Source organism: Erinaceus europaeus, chromosome 2 (assembly GCF_950295315.1).
Source record: "Erinaceus europaeus chromosome 2, mEriEur2.1, whole genome shotgun sequence".
Classification (NCBI taxonomy): domain Eukaryota; kingdom Metazoa; phylum Chordata; class Mammalia; order Eulipotyphla; family Erinaceidae; genus Erinaceus; species Erinaceus europaeus.
The window spans coordinates 5368146-5383568 of NC_080163.1; the positions used below are offsets into that span (position 1 = coordinate 5368146).

At 47.7% G+C, this 15423-nt stretch overlaps 1 protein-coding gene across 5 annotated transcripts in view; it reads left to right on the forward strand.

Moving 5' to 3' along the window:
• The first annotated feature begins 955 nt into the window (after positions 1-955).
• The window catches only part of LOC103126074 (sialic acid-binding Ig-like lectin 12), a 167974-nt gene continuing 153506 nt past the window's right edge, over positions 956-15423 (forward strand). The window contains exons 1-7 of one of the 5 annotated variants that reach the window (XM_060175156.1): positions 956-1496; positions 1758-2003; positions 2227-2274; positions 2940-3209; positions 4442-4538; positions 4774-4852; positions 9832-11385. In XM_060175156.1, the coding sequence (XP_060031139.1) occupies positions 1061-1496; positions 1758-2003; positions 2227-2274; positions 2940-3209; positions 4442-4538; positions 4774-4852; positions 9832-10008 (1353 nt within the window). In that variant the 5' untranslated portion in view covers positions 956-1060 and the 3' untranslated portion in view covers positions 10009-11385. Of the gene's footprint in view, positions 1497-1724; positions 2004-2226; positions 2275-2939; positions 3210-4441; positions 4539-4773; positions 4853-9831; positions 11386-15423 lie in introns of those variants that run through there. The other 4 variants (XM_060175152.1, XM_060175160.1, XM_060175169.1 and 1 more) reach the window with 4 other exon arrangements.

Sequence of the window (15423 nt, forward strand, 5' to 3'; positions counted from 1 at the left end):
CAACGTGATATCAGAGAACCTAGATGGTGTTGAATTGTTATGTGGAAAACTGAGAAATATTATACATGTACAAAATACTGTATTTTGGTTTTTGTTACTGTATTTTATTGTTGACTGTAAACCATTAATCCCCCCAATAAAAAAAGCATAAGATAAAATTTAAAAAAAAGAATAGGGAAGCTTCCAATGGAGGGGATGGGACACGGAACTCTGGTCGCGGGAGCAGAATGGAATTGTTCCCCTGTTATCTTACAATCTTGTTCATCATTACTAAATCACTAATAAAAAGAAAATGAAAAATAAGCAAACATCATATAGGCGCTGAGCCCCAGTGACAACCCTGATAGAAAAAAAAAAATCAGCTTGTTTCTCCAAGATGTAGAAACACCTATCTTATTTCATCTTACAGACTGCACCCAAGTCCCACTGTACAGAGTCACGGCCTCTGTGTCTGAGGCGTCTGCAGCTGGGGCTCCCAATGCCCTTGCCCTGAGTTAACACATGGAGTCCTCACCTCCGCTCAGCAGTCTCCCTGTGGCCCAATAGTCCCTTCTGGGGAGAGAGGACCCCAACCACCACCCCCATTGCAGCACCTGATGCTGGGTTACTGTGTCCTCACTGGACAGTGACTGGGAGTGACCTCGAGGTAGAGGGGAGCCCACCCAGTGGGTTCTGTGGGTGGAGGACAGTAGCCCCTCCCCTGGGTCTCCCCCTACTCCCAGTCTTGTCACAGAGACCCATTTTGGCTTTGCTGAAAATGACCCCTGGGGCAGGGCGTGAATGGGGGTGCGGGCAGGCCTAGACTCTGCATGTGGCGTGATTTGGGGAGCTTCCTCTCCCTGGCCTGGTGTCCCAGGGTGGGCATGGGGGGGTGGCTGAGCTCCAAGACCTTCCTGCCCCCACAGAGTGGGTGTGAGCTTCCTCCTCCAGGAGGACTCTGCTCTGACCTCACCTCATCTTCCTGTGGGGCCTCCTCTGAACCCCGTGATGTCTAGTTCCTGAGATAGAGGAGCCTTGAGAAGCCGTCCTTGTCTGGGGAGCCGGCACCACAGCCTCAGACATGCCGCTCCTGCTGCTGCTGCCCGGCCTGCTGTGGGGGAGCCTGGGGGCCCAGGGCCAGAAGGGGAACATCCCTGATTACGGGCTCCACGTGCAGGAGTCAGTGACGGTGCAGGAGGGGCTGTGTGTGCAGGTGCCCTGCACCTTCTCCTACTCCCGGGATGGCTGGGCCGACTCCACCCCGGCTCACGGCTACTGGTTCCGGGAAGGGACTAATGCACTCAGAGACGCTCCAGTGGCCACAAACAACCCACAGCGCAGAGTGCTGAAGGAGACCCAGGGCCGCTTCCTCCTCCTCGGGGACCCCAAGGACTACAACTGCTCCCTGTTCATCAGAGACGCCAGGAAGGAGGACCAGGGGAAATACTTTTACAGGGTGGAGAGAGGAGGGTTAAAGTACAGTTACATTTTTAATTTTCTCTCAGTGAATGTGTCAGGTAAGTAGGGCTCCAGAGACTGTGGAGGGTGTGTGTGTGTGTGTGTGTGTGTGTGTGTGTGTGTGGTGTGTGTGTGTAGGAACCAGGGGTCTCGGACAGGGCTATGGGGGACCCTCCTTCTAGGAGGGGGCTGGGGTTAGAGGGTCAGGGTTCAGAGGAAGGAGCTGACCAGAGCCTGAGGCTTCTTTCAGGACCCCCTCCTGACCACTGTGTCCCCTCTCCCCGCAGCCCTCACCCACACACCCCTCATCCTCATCCCAGGGACCCTGAAGTCAGGTCACCCAGTGAACCTGAACTGCTCTGTGCCCTGGGCCTGTGAGACAGTGAAGCCCCTCACCTTCTCCTGGATTGGGGGTACCATCACCTCCCAGGGCCCCAGGAATGCCCTCTCCTCTGTGCTCACCCTCACCCCACGGCCCCAGGACCACGGCTCCAGCCTCACCTGTCGCGTGACCTTCCCTGGAGTCAATGTGAACACAGAGAAGACAGTCCAGCTCAGCGTGACCTGTGAGTGCTGCCCTGGACCTGGGTCCCTGGAGATCCTGAGGGCGTGGGGGTGGGTGGGTGGGGATCAGAGGTCACAAGCTAGGGGCTGGGTCACTGAGTCTGGATTGAGTGGGGTGGGGGGTGGTGTCAGGACACTTGTTACCACTCTCTCCCTTTACTTAGCTCCTGGGGACAGTGTCCCCAGCCCTCACCATTGAGGGGACCTGCCATGTCTCTGTTACAGACCCTCCACAGAATGTGAGCATCACAGCCTTCATGGAAAATGGCACAGGTAGGAGGGCCCCTCCCAGGGGCAGGGGGCAGGGCCTCCTCTATCTCAGGTTCCTCTGTACCCCGCCTCAGCCACAGCTGCCCCCTGGTGCCCTCACTCCTGAGGCCTTCCCTACCCCAACCTCCACAGCGAGGACAGGGTACATTCGCAGGCAGAGCTCCTCAGCCACTCCTGGCCTCTTCCTTCTCCCTTACTGCTGTGTGCTCAGTGCTGTTCACAGTCCCCTGTCCCCATGGACATAAACACACACAGCAAATCCGTCCTTGGATGGCAGTCCCTCCCAGGAAACGACATGTCCATCCAGCTGCTCTGAGCCTGGGCGTGTCCCTAAAGGCGAGCAGGTGGTTTGAGGCCGGCAGTGTAGACTCCCTCACGTCTGTGATGGAAAGTGTACACTGCACACTCCTGCTTCTGGAAGCACGGAAATCAGCAGTGCTGACACCAACCCTCTCACGCGTGTCGGATCCGATCCCAGTCGGGTTTCACATGCTCGCTCTGTTTCTGAGATGTGGTCATGTTGTGTGCAGGCGGCGGGCAGTGTGTGCTTCCCTCCCACCTACGTCTGTGTGTCTGTCCTCTCCACCTGCTCTTCCTCTCCGACCTTCCTCTTTCTCCGGTCGCACAACCACTCTGCTTCTGTACCTCTTTTTTTTTTTTTTTTCTAGAATATACAGTCCAGGCAAATGGCACAATGCTGCGTGTCTGGCAGGGCCAGACCCTACGCCTGGTCTGTAAGTCTGACAGCAACCCGCCCGCTAACCTGAGCTGGGCTCAGGAGAGCGGGATCCGGAGGCCCTACCAACATGGAAGTTCTGGAGTCCTAGTGCTGCCTCAAGTGGATGTCAGGGACGAGGGGGTTCTCACCTGCAGGGCTCAGAACCTTCTGGGCTCCCAGCACATCTCCCTGAGCCTCTGGCTGAGGATGCGGGATCCAGGTACACTGGTGATGGAGCTGGGGGAGAACGTGGCCAGGGCTTTCAAGACCAGCACAGCTATGGGGCTTGGGGCTCCTGGGGCCCAGGCTGTCACTGTCCTCTCCGTGCCAGGGTCTGGGCTGATGCCAAGGGCTGGGACACAGGAGGGATAAGAAGGTGGATCTCCAAGGCAAGAGCTGGGCCCTGGAGCGGGTGTGTCAGGGGGTGGGGTGGGGCACAAGGTCTGTGCTTTGCAGAGGGGAGTGGGGCACCCACCTGGAACTTGCACTTACACAGAACTTGAGAGGCCCTGGCAGTCAGAAATAATATTTCAATGCAATAGTTTAATGATGCAGTATTATGCTTATTGTTTTAAAAATATTTTATTTATTGATGAGAAAAATAGGCAGCGAGAGAGAAAGAACCAGACATCACTCTAGTCCATGTGCTGCTGGGAATTGAACTCAGGACCTTCTGTTTAAGATTCCAATGCTTTATCCACTGCATCACCTCCCAGACTACATATTATGCTTATTATATAAAGTATTTATTCCGAGAGAGAGAGAGACAAGAGAGAGACAGAGACAGGGAGAAGGCTTACAAGACCCTCAGTTCAGGCATATGTGGCACTGGGGATCAAACCCAGGCCATCTGGTATGCCAGTCCTGTGCTATACTTTCTCAGTCATCTCCCTGACATTTTTTTTGTTGTTGTTGCTACCTTTCAGTTTTAAATTTCATTTATTTATTTCACAAGAGAGACCAGCACACTGTGCTGGCATGTTTGTGATCAAACTCATGGTTTCATACAAGTCCAGGGCCTTACTGCTAAGCTGCCTCTCCAGCTGTTTGCAATATGTATTTGTACATTTTTAGATTTATTTATTTATTGATAGAGGAGGAAGAGAGGGAGAATTAGAGTATGACTCTGGTACAAGCAGTGCTGAGGATGGAAAGCAGGACTTAATGCTTGAGAGTCTAATTCTTTATCCACTGCACCACCTCCCAAGCCGCTGCATGCAGTTAAAAAAAAAATAGCAAAAAAAAAAAAAAAAAAAAATTCCCGCCATAAACAAGTCACCTGCATTTTAAACACTGATTGGCTGCCTCTATTCCCAGTGTTGCTCTCCACCTGTACCCTACCCCCATTTTGGCTGGTACAGGGCCACACAGAGTAGGCTGGGGTCCTGCATGGGGTGGGCAGAGGGGAGTCCCGTTCCGGGAGGGGCTAACCTACAGCCACCCCCCCTGCAGGCGGTGGACCGGCTTCCTCAGGAATGGTGTCTGGGGCCCTGGTGGGCGCTGGAGTCACGGCAGTGCTCTTCCTGCTCCTTGGCATCGTCGGTATCCTGTGAGCACGGAGCAGGGGGCTGGGGCATGGGAGGGTCTGCAGGGCTGGGCTCCCCATTTCAGAACAGCTGGCAACCCCAGGCCCCGCCGTCCAGGGGGGGGAGCCAGCAAGTCCATCCTGCTAGCTCTGGGTGCAGACACCCGGCTTCAGTCCATGGACAGACGTGGGGAGAGGGGTGACCATCCACAGCCCTGCACCTGAGCTGGCCTGGCAAAGAGCTCTGTTCCCTCCGCAGACTGAGGTCCCGCAGGAAGGAGATGCGGCCAGCAGAGGGCCCTTGGGACACTGGCGAGGAGGCTGGGCCAGGCCTGAAGGTGAGTGCTGTGTTTGGGCGGGGCAAGTAGCATAAGGACAATACAAAAAGACTCTCAAGTCTCAAGCTCCAAAGTCCCAGATTCAATTCCCCACCCCACCATAATCCGGAGCCAAACAATTAAAGACGCCAGACCTCCCACCTTCTGCATCTCATAAAGATCTTTGGTCCATACTCCCAGAGGGATAAAGAATAGGGAAACTTCCAGTGGAGGGGATGGGATACAGAACTCTGGTGGTGGGAATTGTACCCCTCTTATCCCACAATCTTATTGATCATCATTAAATCACTAATAAAAAAAGAAAAATATCAACAAACGTATAAAATACATTACAGTCTCGCGGCCCAGGACATGCACAGTGATAAGAGCACAGGACTTGCAAGCATGGATCCTGGGTTCAGTCCCCAGCATCCAGCGTGCCAGAATGACACTCCGGTTCTTGCTCCTTTGTTAATTAAGAAAGACATCTTCAGAAGGAAAATAAGAATTAAGGGACTGGGAGATGGTTCACCTGGCATGCATCAACTTTTTACTGTGTGCAAGGCCCATAAGTCAAGACCCCCTGACCACATGGGAACACCACAAGTGTGGCAGGTGATAAAAGAATCCAAGAGTCCAGAGGTGGAATCCTCCCTTCCTCCAACCTACTTTTCCTTCCTTCCTTCCTTCCTTCCTTCCTCTCTTTTTAAAAATGTCTTTATTCGACAGTAAATAGTTTGTACATGCATAACATTTCTCAGTTTTCCACATAACAATACAACCCCACTAGGCCCTCTGTCATCCTTTTCCTGGACCTGTACTCTCCCTCCACCCACCCCAGAATCTTTCATTTTGGTGCAACACACCAACTCTAGTTCAGCTTCTACTTGCGTTTTCTCTTCTGATCTTGGTTTTCAACTTCTGCCTGAGAGTGAGATCATCCCATACTCATCTCCTCAACCCTCTTTGCCTATTTTTATTTTCTGTAAAATATGATTACTATTATTGTTATCACTATTGTTATGAGCACTCCCATGGGGTAGATGGGCTTGAGCCAGGGCTATGAGAACAGCAAGCCAGGTACTTTATCTTTGCCCATTTTTGTTATTTATTCATTTATTTATTTACTGTCATCTCTTAGGCCTCACTGCCCCAGGCTGACTTTTTCTGATAGAAAGGGAGAAACAGAGACAGACAGAAGGAGATAAGGAAAGCCACCACAGCACCAGAGCCTCCCCCAGTGCTGTGGGGGCTGAGGACTTGAGCCCAGCTCATACTCGCCACAAATCAGCTGCTCTCCCAGGTGAACTGTCTCACCGGCCCTGCCCATGTTTCTTGTTTTGCCCCTCTGAGTCTTAATGAGGTCTAATCACACAACAGCTGAGGTATCACCTTGCACAGGTACCTAACAGACGATTTAAACACCTGGCCACTTAATGTCCCAGCTGTGTTTTTGGAATAAATGGTGTGTCTGGTCAGTGATAAATTCTCACCAGACTTCTGACCAGCTGCCCCAGCTGATTTGGCCTCTGAAACTTAAGGAAAACTGACTAGTAGACATCCCTTTCAAGTTTATAGATCATCACTGTTAAAGAACAGCAGCCTTCAAGATTTAGTATTTTTTTTCATTGTTGTGAAATGTTACTCAGGGTAAAAGTTGTTATTTTTTTTATGAGTGATTTACAAAGTTACAAAATAACAGGAGTACAATTCCACACCGTTCCCATGGCCAGAAGTCTGTGTCCCCATTTCCTTCACTGGAAACTGTAGTGGTTTTCCCAAGGTCACAGATATGGGTTGACTATCATTTCTATAACAGTCTGTTTTCATATCTATGTACCTATTTATCTATCTATCTGTCTATCTATCCATTTTTCTATTTTCCTGCCTTCTCTTCTTTTTTAAGTCATACCTGCACCTATTACTACTTCCGAATGTCGTCCTTTTTTTTTTTTTTTTTTCTCTTCTCTCTTTCTGGGTCCTGATGGAATTAGGAATTAGGAATTAGGTCATCTTTTCCTAACATTTCTTCCTCTCTGGAAGTATGGACCAAAATTCTTTGTGGGGTGCAGAAGGTGGAAAGTCTGACTTCTGTAATTGCTTCAACAATGGATACGGACACTGGCAGGTGGAAAAGATAGAATCAGGCTCAAGTCCTCAAGTGAAGAGGTGAGGTTCCAGGACATATTGGTGATGTCATCTGAAAATTTAATATTTCAGTCTGTAAATAAATTCACTCAGAGGGGTGAATGATCTTTCAGTGGTGAACTGGATCTGATGTAGTTGATCTAAAGGCTAGTAGATTTTCTTTCTGAATAAGATCACATTAGCTGCAGTAGGACTCTTAGGAGATTATTGAAGATGACTAGAGAACAGTAGAGTATTTCATATTTTAATAAAATATAAGTTTTGATAACTTTACAATGTCAGTGTCCAGTATTTAAATATCAAAGAAGCTCTTAGTATTCACAACCTAGCAAGAGTAATCCCAGCTTTAAGCTATTTAGAAAACTGATGTGAAATAAATTTTGTATAGTTGCTAGTTTTGAACAATTATTTCTTCCCTATGCATTTTTTTTTTCTTTGAAAGACATTATTCTCTGGAACTATGTGGCACAAAAGCTTTAAGAGACCTTCTACTAAACATGAAATGAGATCATACTCAACTTAACCCACATCAGTGAAAGTTCATGATACACTGCTAAATGCGGATTTTAAATTTTTTTCATTTATTTATTTATTTCCTTTTGTTGCCCTTCTTTATTGTTGTAGTTATTATTGATGGTATTGTTGTTGGATAGGACAGAGAAAAATGGAGAGATAAGGGGAAGACAGGGAGGGGGAGAGAAGATAGACGCCTACAGACCTGCTTCACCCCCTGTGAAGCGACTCCCCAGCAGGTGGGGAGCCGGGGGCTCGAATCAGGATCCTTCCGCCAGTCCTTGTGCTTTGCGCCACGTGCACTTAACCCGCTGAGCTATCCTGGATTTTTTTTTTTATTTTTAACTGACTGCTTTATCTGGACAAACCTGTCTGCTGCCTATAAGCCTATAAGCCTCAACTATAAGCCTCAACTATAAGCCTCAACCATTGTTTCTCAATGTTCATAGTACTCAAGTCATTTTTATACATACTCTTTATAAAGTTACCATTTCATTGGTGTAGTTTGGCTATGAAAAGTAAAGAAGAATTATTAAATGTTAAGTTTTTTTTTTAAATAACGTTCTATTACCAAAAGTAATGACTGTCCTGAGCCCTGCAATACATAAGCCTCAGTGAAAACACCAATGGGTATGATTGGTGAGTCTCTAGGAGATGCCTTAATATTTCAACTTGAATGCAGTATTTTAATTCCTTTCAATGCCCCCCAAACAAGTACTTTTGGAGTAAGAATATTTAGTGAAGTTAGTATTTAATTTTCATCTAATAAGAATATACATAGAAAGTAGCTACAAAAAATTTTATAAGATAATGCCATCGGAATTTCTTCAGTAAAAGACTGCAAATTCATGATCTGGGCCTTAATTAACACATATGGAAAAAAAAAAAGAGGCAACACCAGTCTGAGGTAAACGCTGAAACTTTGAACATTCCCAAGTCTTTGAAAAAAGTTTAGTTACCTGTTGCTGGTCTATGTGTATCTATGCTAGTTTTGTGTCTATTGATAAAAAGAATTTTACTGGGAGTCAGGCGGTAGCACAGCAGGTTAAGCACACGTGGCACAAAGCGCAAGGACTGGCGTTAAGGATCCTGGTTCGAGCCCCCGGCTCCCCACCTGCAGGGGAGTCGCTTCACAGGCAGTGAAGCAGGTCTGCAGGTGTCTTATCTTTCTCTCCCCCTCTCTGTCTTCCCCTCCTCTCTCCATTTCTCTCTGTCCTATCCAACAATAATATCAGTGACAACAACAACAATAACTACAACAATAAAACAATAAGGGCAACAAAGGGGAATAAAGAAAGAAAGAAAGAAAGAAATAAAAAAATTTACTGTAGTTAGAAAATATAGAAGTATACTGAGTACTGATTCATACATAAAGAAATTAAAACAATACAGCTCAGAAAGATTTACTCAGCCTTTAAATATATATATATATATTGATTTTTTTATATTCACTTATTGTCTCAGAGAAATATAACCCACTGCTTTTGGGTTAGCTGAGGATTTCACTAGAAGAGTGATAAGCATCAGCTTCCTCACTGGGATATCAGCTACCAGACAAGAGCCCTGAAGGCAAGAGTTTAGAGCATCCATTCTCAGTAACTCACTGGGGAGTGACCTGCCAATACCCATGTTCAGCGGGGAAGCAATTACAGAAGCCAGACCTTCCACCCTCTACACCCTACAATGACCTTGGGTCCATACTCCCAGAGGGATAAAGAATAGGAAAGCTACCAAGGGAGGGGATGGGATACAGAGTTCTGGTGGTGGGAACTGTGTAGAGTTATACCCCTCTTATCCTATAGTTTTGTCAATGTTTCCTTTTTATAAATAAAAATTAAAAAAAAAGACAACAGATATAAGCTTGAGCCTTGCATGCTTCACTCACAGTACACTTCCTCTACTTGGTCATACCTGCCCATTTTTTAAAATTATCTTTTTTATTTATTGGATAGAAACAGCCAGAAATCAAGAGGAAAGGGGTTGATTGAGAGGGAGAGAGACAGACACTGGCAACACTGCTCATCACTTGCAAAGTTCTCCCCCTGCAGGTGGGGACTGGGGGCTTGAACCTGGGTCCTTGCGCATTGTGACATGTGCACTCAACCAGTTGCTCCACCACCTGGCCCCATTCCTGCCCATTTTTAAGTGGAGACCAACAACAGTGTCTTCCTTGCGCTGTAGGAAGTTAGATCATTAAGCGCCACGTGAGGGGCTGAGCAGCAGGTATGTGAGGAAAAGCAGGAATGGAGACCCAGCAAAATGCGTGTGTGGTGGGGCAATGGGTGAAGGTGCTGAGGAATGGGCTTTCTTCTTGACCCTGGCTCTCTTGCTCCTCTCAGGGGCACGTGACTGAGTCCTTAGCAGGCCACCCTCCCCCCACTCCGGCCTCCCCTTCCTCAGAGGACCAGGAAGTCCACTATGCATCTCTCAGCTTCCAGAATCCCCCAGAGCCCCGGGAGCCCCAGGAGCAGGAGGCTGCTGGCTGTGAGTACTCAGAGATCAAGTTCCAGAAGTGAAAGCTGCAGGGCCCCGGCTGGCCAGGGCTCTGCATGACAAGGGACAAGTCAAGGACCACTTCCTGTAGTACCAAGAGCCCTCTCAGCACCGGGCTTGGAAGGATGGTGAGAAGAGCACGGACTGTGTGGATGCAAAGCATTTTGAACTGCCACCCCTCTCTGTCCATTGGCTAAACAGTGACAGACCAACCCCTGCCTCTCTGTGCCTCAGTTTCCTGCTCCATGAAACTCCATGAGGAGCCCCACCCACAAGGTTGAGGGGTGAATTCTTGGAGGTGAAATCCCTGAGCCTCTGGAACATAGAGTGCAATGAGTGGAATCTGGATCCTGAGCTGGGGACCGAGAGGAAATCCTGCTGGGCCTTGGCCCCTCACTCTGGAGCTCCCTGTGTCTGACTCGGTCCTCGAACACTGAGCTTCCTCCTCCTCCTCCTCCTCCTTCTCCTCCTCCTTCTCCTCCTACTCCTCCTTCTCTTCCTTCTCCTTCTCCTCCTCCTACTCCTCCTTCTCCTTCTCCTCCTCCTCCTTCTCCTCCTTCTCTTCCTTCTCCCCCTACTCTCCTTCTCCTCCTCTTTCTTCTCCTTCTCTTCCTTCTCCTCCTTCTCCTCCACCTTCTCTTCCTTCTCCTCCTTCTCTTCCTTCTCCTCCTACTCCTCCTTCTCTTTCTTCTCCCCTTCTCCTCCTTCTCCTCCTACTCCTCCTTCTCTTCCTTCTTCTTCTCCTCCTACTCCTCCTTCTCTTCTCTTCCTTCTCCTCTTTCTCCTCCTCCTCCTTCTCTTCCTTCTCCTTCTTCTCCTCCTTCTCCTTCTCCTCCTTCTCTTCCTTCTCCTTCTTCTCCTCCTTCTCCTTCTCCTCCTTCTCTTCCTTCTCCTCCTACTCCTCCTTCTCCTCCTTCTCTTCCTTCTCTTCCTTCTCCTCCTTCTCCTCCACCTTCTCTTCCTTCTCCTCCTACTCCTCCTTCTCCTCCTTCTCTTCCTTCTCTTCCTTCTCCTCCTCCTTCTTCTCCTCCTACTCCTCCTTCTCTTTCTTCTCTTCCTTCTCCTCCTTCTCCTCCTCCTCCTTCTCTTCCTACTCCTCCTTCTCCTCCTTTTCCTTCTTCTTCGCCTCCCGCTTCTGTTGCTTCTGGCCATCACCTGCTCTGTCTTTGAGCATGGAACTCAGGGCTGGACTTTTGAATCCAGAAGGGTTCCCAGCAGAAGCCCGTGATCACACCTCCTACCCCATAAAGAAAATGAAATGAAGAAAGTTCCTGTCTGATGAAAAAGCTCCCCCCTCCCCACCACCCACCCCAGTTCTCAGCCACCAAACAGGGAATGGATACAAGTGATTGCATAAAGGTGCCTTGAGGGAAAGAATAAAAGCATTGAATGATTAAAAAGTCTCTCAATCTGGACTGCAGCCCATATCAACAGCACTGAAAGATTAAAAAACAAACCAAGAAACTTAAAAATGCAGTACTTCCACAGTGAAACAAACTGAGCATTGCTGAGAGGATTAAAGGTCTATATGAATGAAGATAAGTGTCATGTCCGTGGCTGGGAAGACACAGTATTCCTTGACAATGCAAACTCTCTTTTTTATGATTTATTTTATTTTATGTTTATTTAAACATAAAATAGATAGAGACAGAGAGAAATTGAGAGGAGAGGGGGAGATAGAGAGGGAGAGAGACAGAGACACCTACAGCCCTGCTTCACCACTAGTGAAGCTTTCTTCCTGTAGGTGAGGACCAGGGGCTTGAACCTGGGTCCTTGCTCACTGTAGCACGTGCGCTTAGCCAGGTGTGCTACTGCCTGCCCTCCAATGTGTACTTTCTCTGTGTTGATTTCAGATAATCCCAGACTTTCGGGGTGTCTCTCTCCTTCTCTGGCAGGGTGTCCTCCAGGGGAAAGGTAACGGGCTGGTTCTTTCTCGCTCACGACAGGGGTGACACGAAGTAAAAGACACCAGGGGACTCTTAGCGTGAATCTAGAATCTGAGTCCTTAGAGTCCCAGAATCCTAGAGTCCGTTTATTAGTAAAATTGACATGAGTTAAATAGAAAAGCAATGGAGGTAATTATTGTTGCAATATGACAGAAATTACAGGTTTCTTAACAGTCAGCATGCCCCTAAGGTAGGGGGCTGGTATGACAGGAATTGATGAGATACAAGACAGTTATTTTCCATAACACAAGCAACTTAATTATCCAAAGGTATTTGAGAGAAGCATAGGGGTTAAACCCGTAGGGTGAGACAGAAAGAAGATGAATATCAAAAGGCCATATAGTTTGGAATTTCTCTTGTCTGGGGTCTGAGGTGTGTGATGAAGTGTGTGATAAGGTGTGTTCTTCTGTGATCAGAAGGTGACTTTGAATGAGTGAATCTGTGGCCATGTGGCCTGCGGTTAATGGAGGGAAGTACTGGGGTATCTGTGGGCCTGAGAGTCAAGAAGGAAAGAACCAAGTCTGAGTTTCCCCCCTTATGCTCACCTCGGTTGAGAGAGACTCACCAAGAGGTTATCTTCTCAGACCTCCATCCAGGGATGGGGGTGGTTCTCCCTAAGCTCTATCAGGCTCACACATGTTCCCAACACCAGACAACATCTTTATTTCATCCGTCCCTAGTTTTGTTCGTTTCCTTTCTTCTCTCTATGTATATATTCACCTAGAGGCAGATAGATAAAGATATATACGCACACTCATGTGTATTTATATAAATTGAAAAGCTGATTTTAAAATTTATACAAAAATGTAAGAACCTGGAATCTTTCTCTTCTCTTCTTTTCTTTTCTTTTCTTTTTTCTTTTCCTTTCTTTTTTGCCTCCAGGGTTATTGCTGGGGCTCCATGCCTGCACTACGAATCCATTACTCCTGGGGGCTATTCCCCCCCTTTTTTGCCCTTGTTGTTTATTGTTGGCTAGAACAGAGAGAAATAAAGAGAGATGGGGAAGACAGAGAGGGGGAGAAAAAGATAGACACCTGCAGACCTGCTTCACCGCCCGTCAGGGAACCCACTGCAGGTGGGGAGCTGGGGGGCTCAACCGGGATCCTTACGCTGGTCCTTGTGCTTCGTGCCATGTGCTCTCAACTCGCTGTGCTACCGTTCAGCCCTTGGAATTTTTTTGAAGTCTACCTTTTACACATTTTTTATTAGCAGGGGCTGGGGTGGGTTAATGGTTTATAGTCTAGTCTGTAACACCTAGGCACAGCTTCTCATCTCTTGACTGGTGTCTAGACCAGGACCCCATGTCCCTTCATTCTGTCCCTTTCCCTCCTTCCCCAGAGTTCTTTGCTTTGGTGCAATATGCCACTCCCAGTCCAAGTTTCACTTTACAGCCTCTCTTAGTGTACTTTATTCTTGAGTTCCACCTATAAATGAGATAATTTGGTATTATCTCTTTCTTTTTAAAGAATATTCACTTATTGGGAGTTGGGCGGTAGCACAGCCAGTTAAGCGCCTATGGCACAAAGCGCAAGGACTGGCATAAGGATCCCGGTTCAAGCCTCTGGCTCCCCACCTGCAGGGGAGTTGCTTCACAAGTGATGAAGCAGGTCTGCAGGTGTCTTTCTGTCCCCCTCTTTTTCTTCCTCTCCTCTCTCCATTTCTCTCTGACCTAGCCGACAACAACAACATCAATAACAACAATAATAACTACAACAATAAAAAGGGCAACAAAAAGGAATAAACAAATAAGAATATTCATTTATTTATGAGAGAGAGGAAGAGAGAGACTAGAACATCATTCTAGCACATGCAACTCTTGGGATCAGTGCTGAGAATCCAACACTTTAGCCAATGTTCCCCTTTCCAGGCCACAAATCAGTCTTCAAGATGCCAAGCAGTTGGGGAAATCAGACTTTACTTTCTTTACTGATTGAGTATGGTATAGAACAGATAAGAATATGCATGTGTATATTTATACATATTTAAAAGTACAAGAGGACCTACAGAATCACTTTTGCTAAGTCCCATGGCACCAAACTAAGACATTTCACGACTTCATTGCTGTCCCAGGAGTGGAACTGTGAGCCAGCCTGCCTGCAGTTCTCATGGCAGTGCTGGTGCGAGACTCCACCTGTGAGAATCCTGCTCTTCCCTGAAGGAAGGTGACCTCACCCCGGACTGTGTGACATGTTTCCATTGCCAGCCCCCATTTTGGGCCTATAAAACACTCTGATGTCCGGCTTTCAGTCAGAAGGATTGCTCCCCAATTCATGAGTCACTGAGTTAAGTCAAGAAGCTCTTTAAAAGTGACCCGCAGGTGCATGCTTGAGGTCCCAGAGGCTGGAGGTTCAATCCTCGGCACCACCATGTACCAGAACTGAATAGTGCTCTGGTCCTTTTGCCTCTCCTCTCTCATTCTCTTTCTTTCATAGTAAACAAGTTTCTTAAAAAAAAAAAAGTAGGGACTAGGCAGAGGATCACCTGGTAGAGCGCACATGTTACCATGTACAAGGACCTGGGTTCAAGCCCCCAGTCCCCACCTGCAGTGGGGAAGCTTCACAACTGGTGGAGCGGAGCTGTAGGTGTCTTTCTTTCTCTCTGCCTCACTCTCTCCTGCTCTATCTCTCTGTTTCTCATACTCTATCAAAATTAATGACCTCCAGGGAACTATGTAGGCATCAAGCCCCAGCAATAGCCCTGGTGGCGAAGAAAAAAAAAAGGTGCCAGTCAAAGGCTGAGAGAGAGCACATGTGGTCGAGTGCACAGGATTCCAACACTGGCTCCACAAGGGAGCATCCTGGATAGTGGAGTGTTGCTGAGTTGTCGCTCTTCTATCTCTTGTTTCCCTCTCTTCTTCTAAAATTAAATTAAAAAGTGGGCCTAGGACAAGTGGAACAGTGCATGTATGAGCCCTCTGCTCCAGGAAATAAATAAATAGTAAAACTTACTAGCTGACTTTTGTCTGACACACACACACACACACACACACACACACACACACGGCTGTTTATATGTCATCTATAGAGCCTGTGAGGTCTTAGTCTCTTCTGGGGAATGGGACTCAGTGGGCAGGAGACTCAAGGAAGAAGACGTTGTAGTGGTTTCTGAGAGATTCTGGAAAGACCCTGGAGGGGTCCTGCCTGCTTTCTGAGAATCAGCTGTGATGCACAGGATGTTTGAAAAATAAAACCAGTCAAGGGGGAAGCTAGCAAATGGGAGCTAGCCATACCACCCCCTTCCGTCTCAGTTTCTCTCTTTTTAAATTTATTTTTTATTATGGATAGAGACCGAGAGAAATTGAGAGGGGAGAGGGAGATAGCGATAGAGAGTGACAGAGAGACACTTGCAGCCCTGCTTCACGACTCATGAAGTTTTCCCTCTGCAGATGGGGAACAGAGGCTTGAACCTACATCCTTGTGCACTGTAATGTGAGCACTCAACCAGGTGCACCACAGCCTGGCTCCCCACCTCAGTTTCTCTGTCTCTACCTAA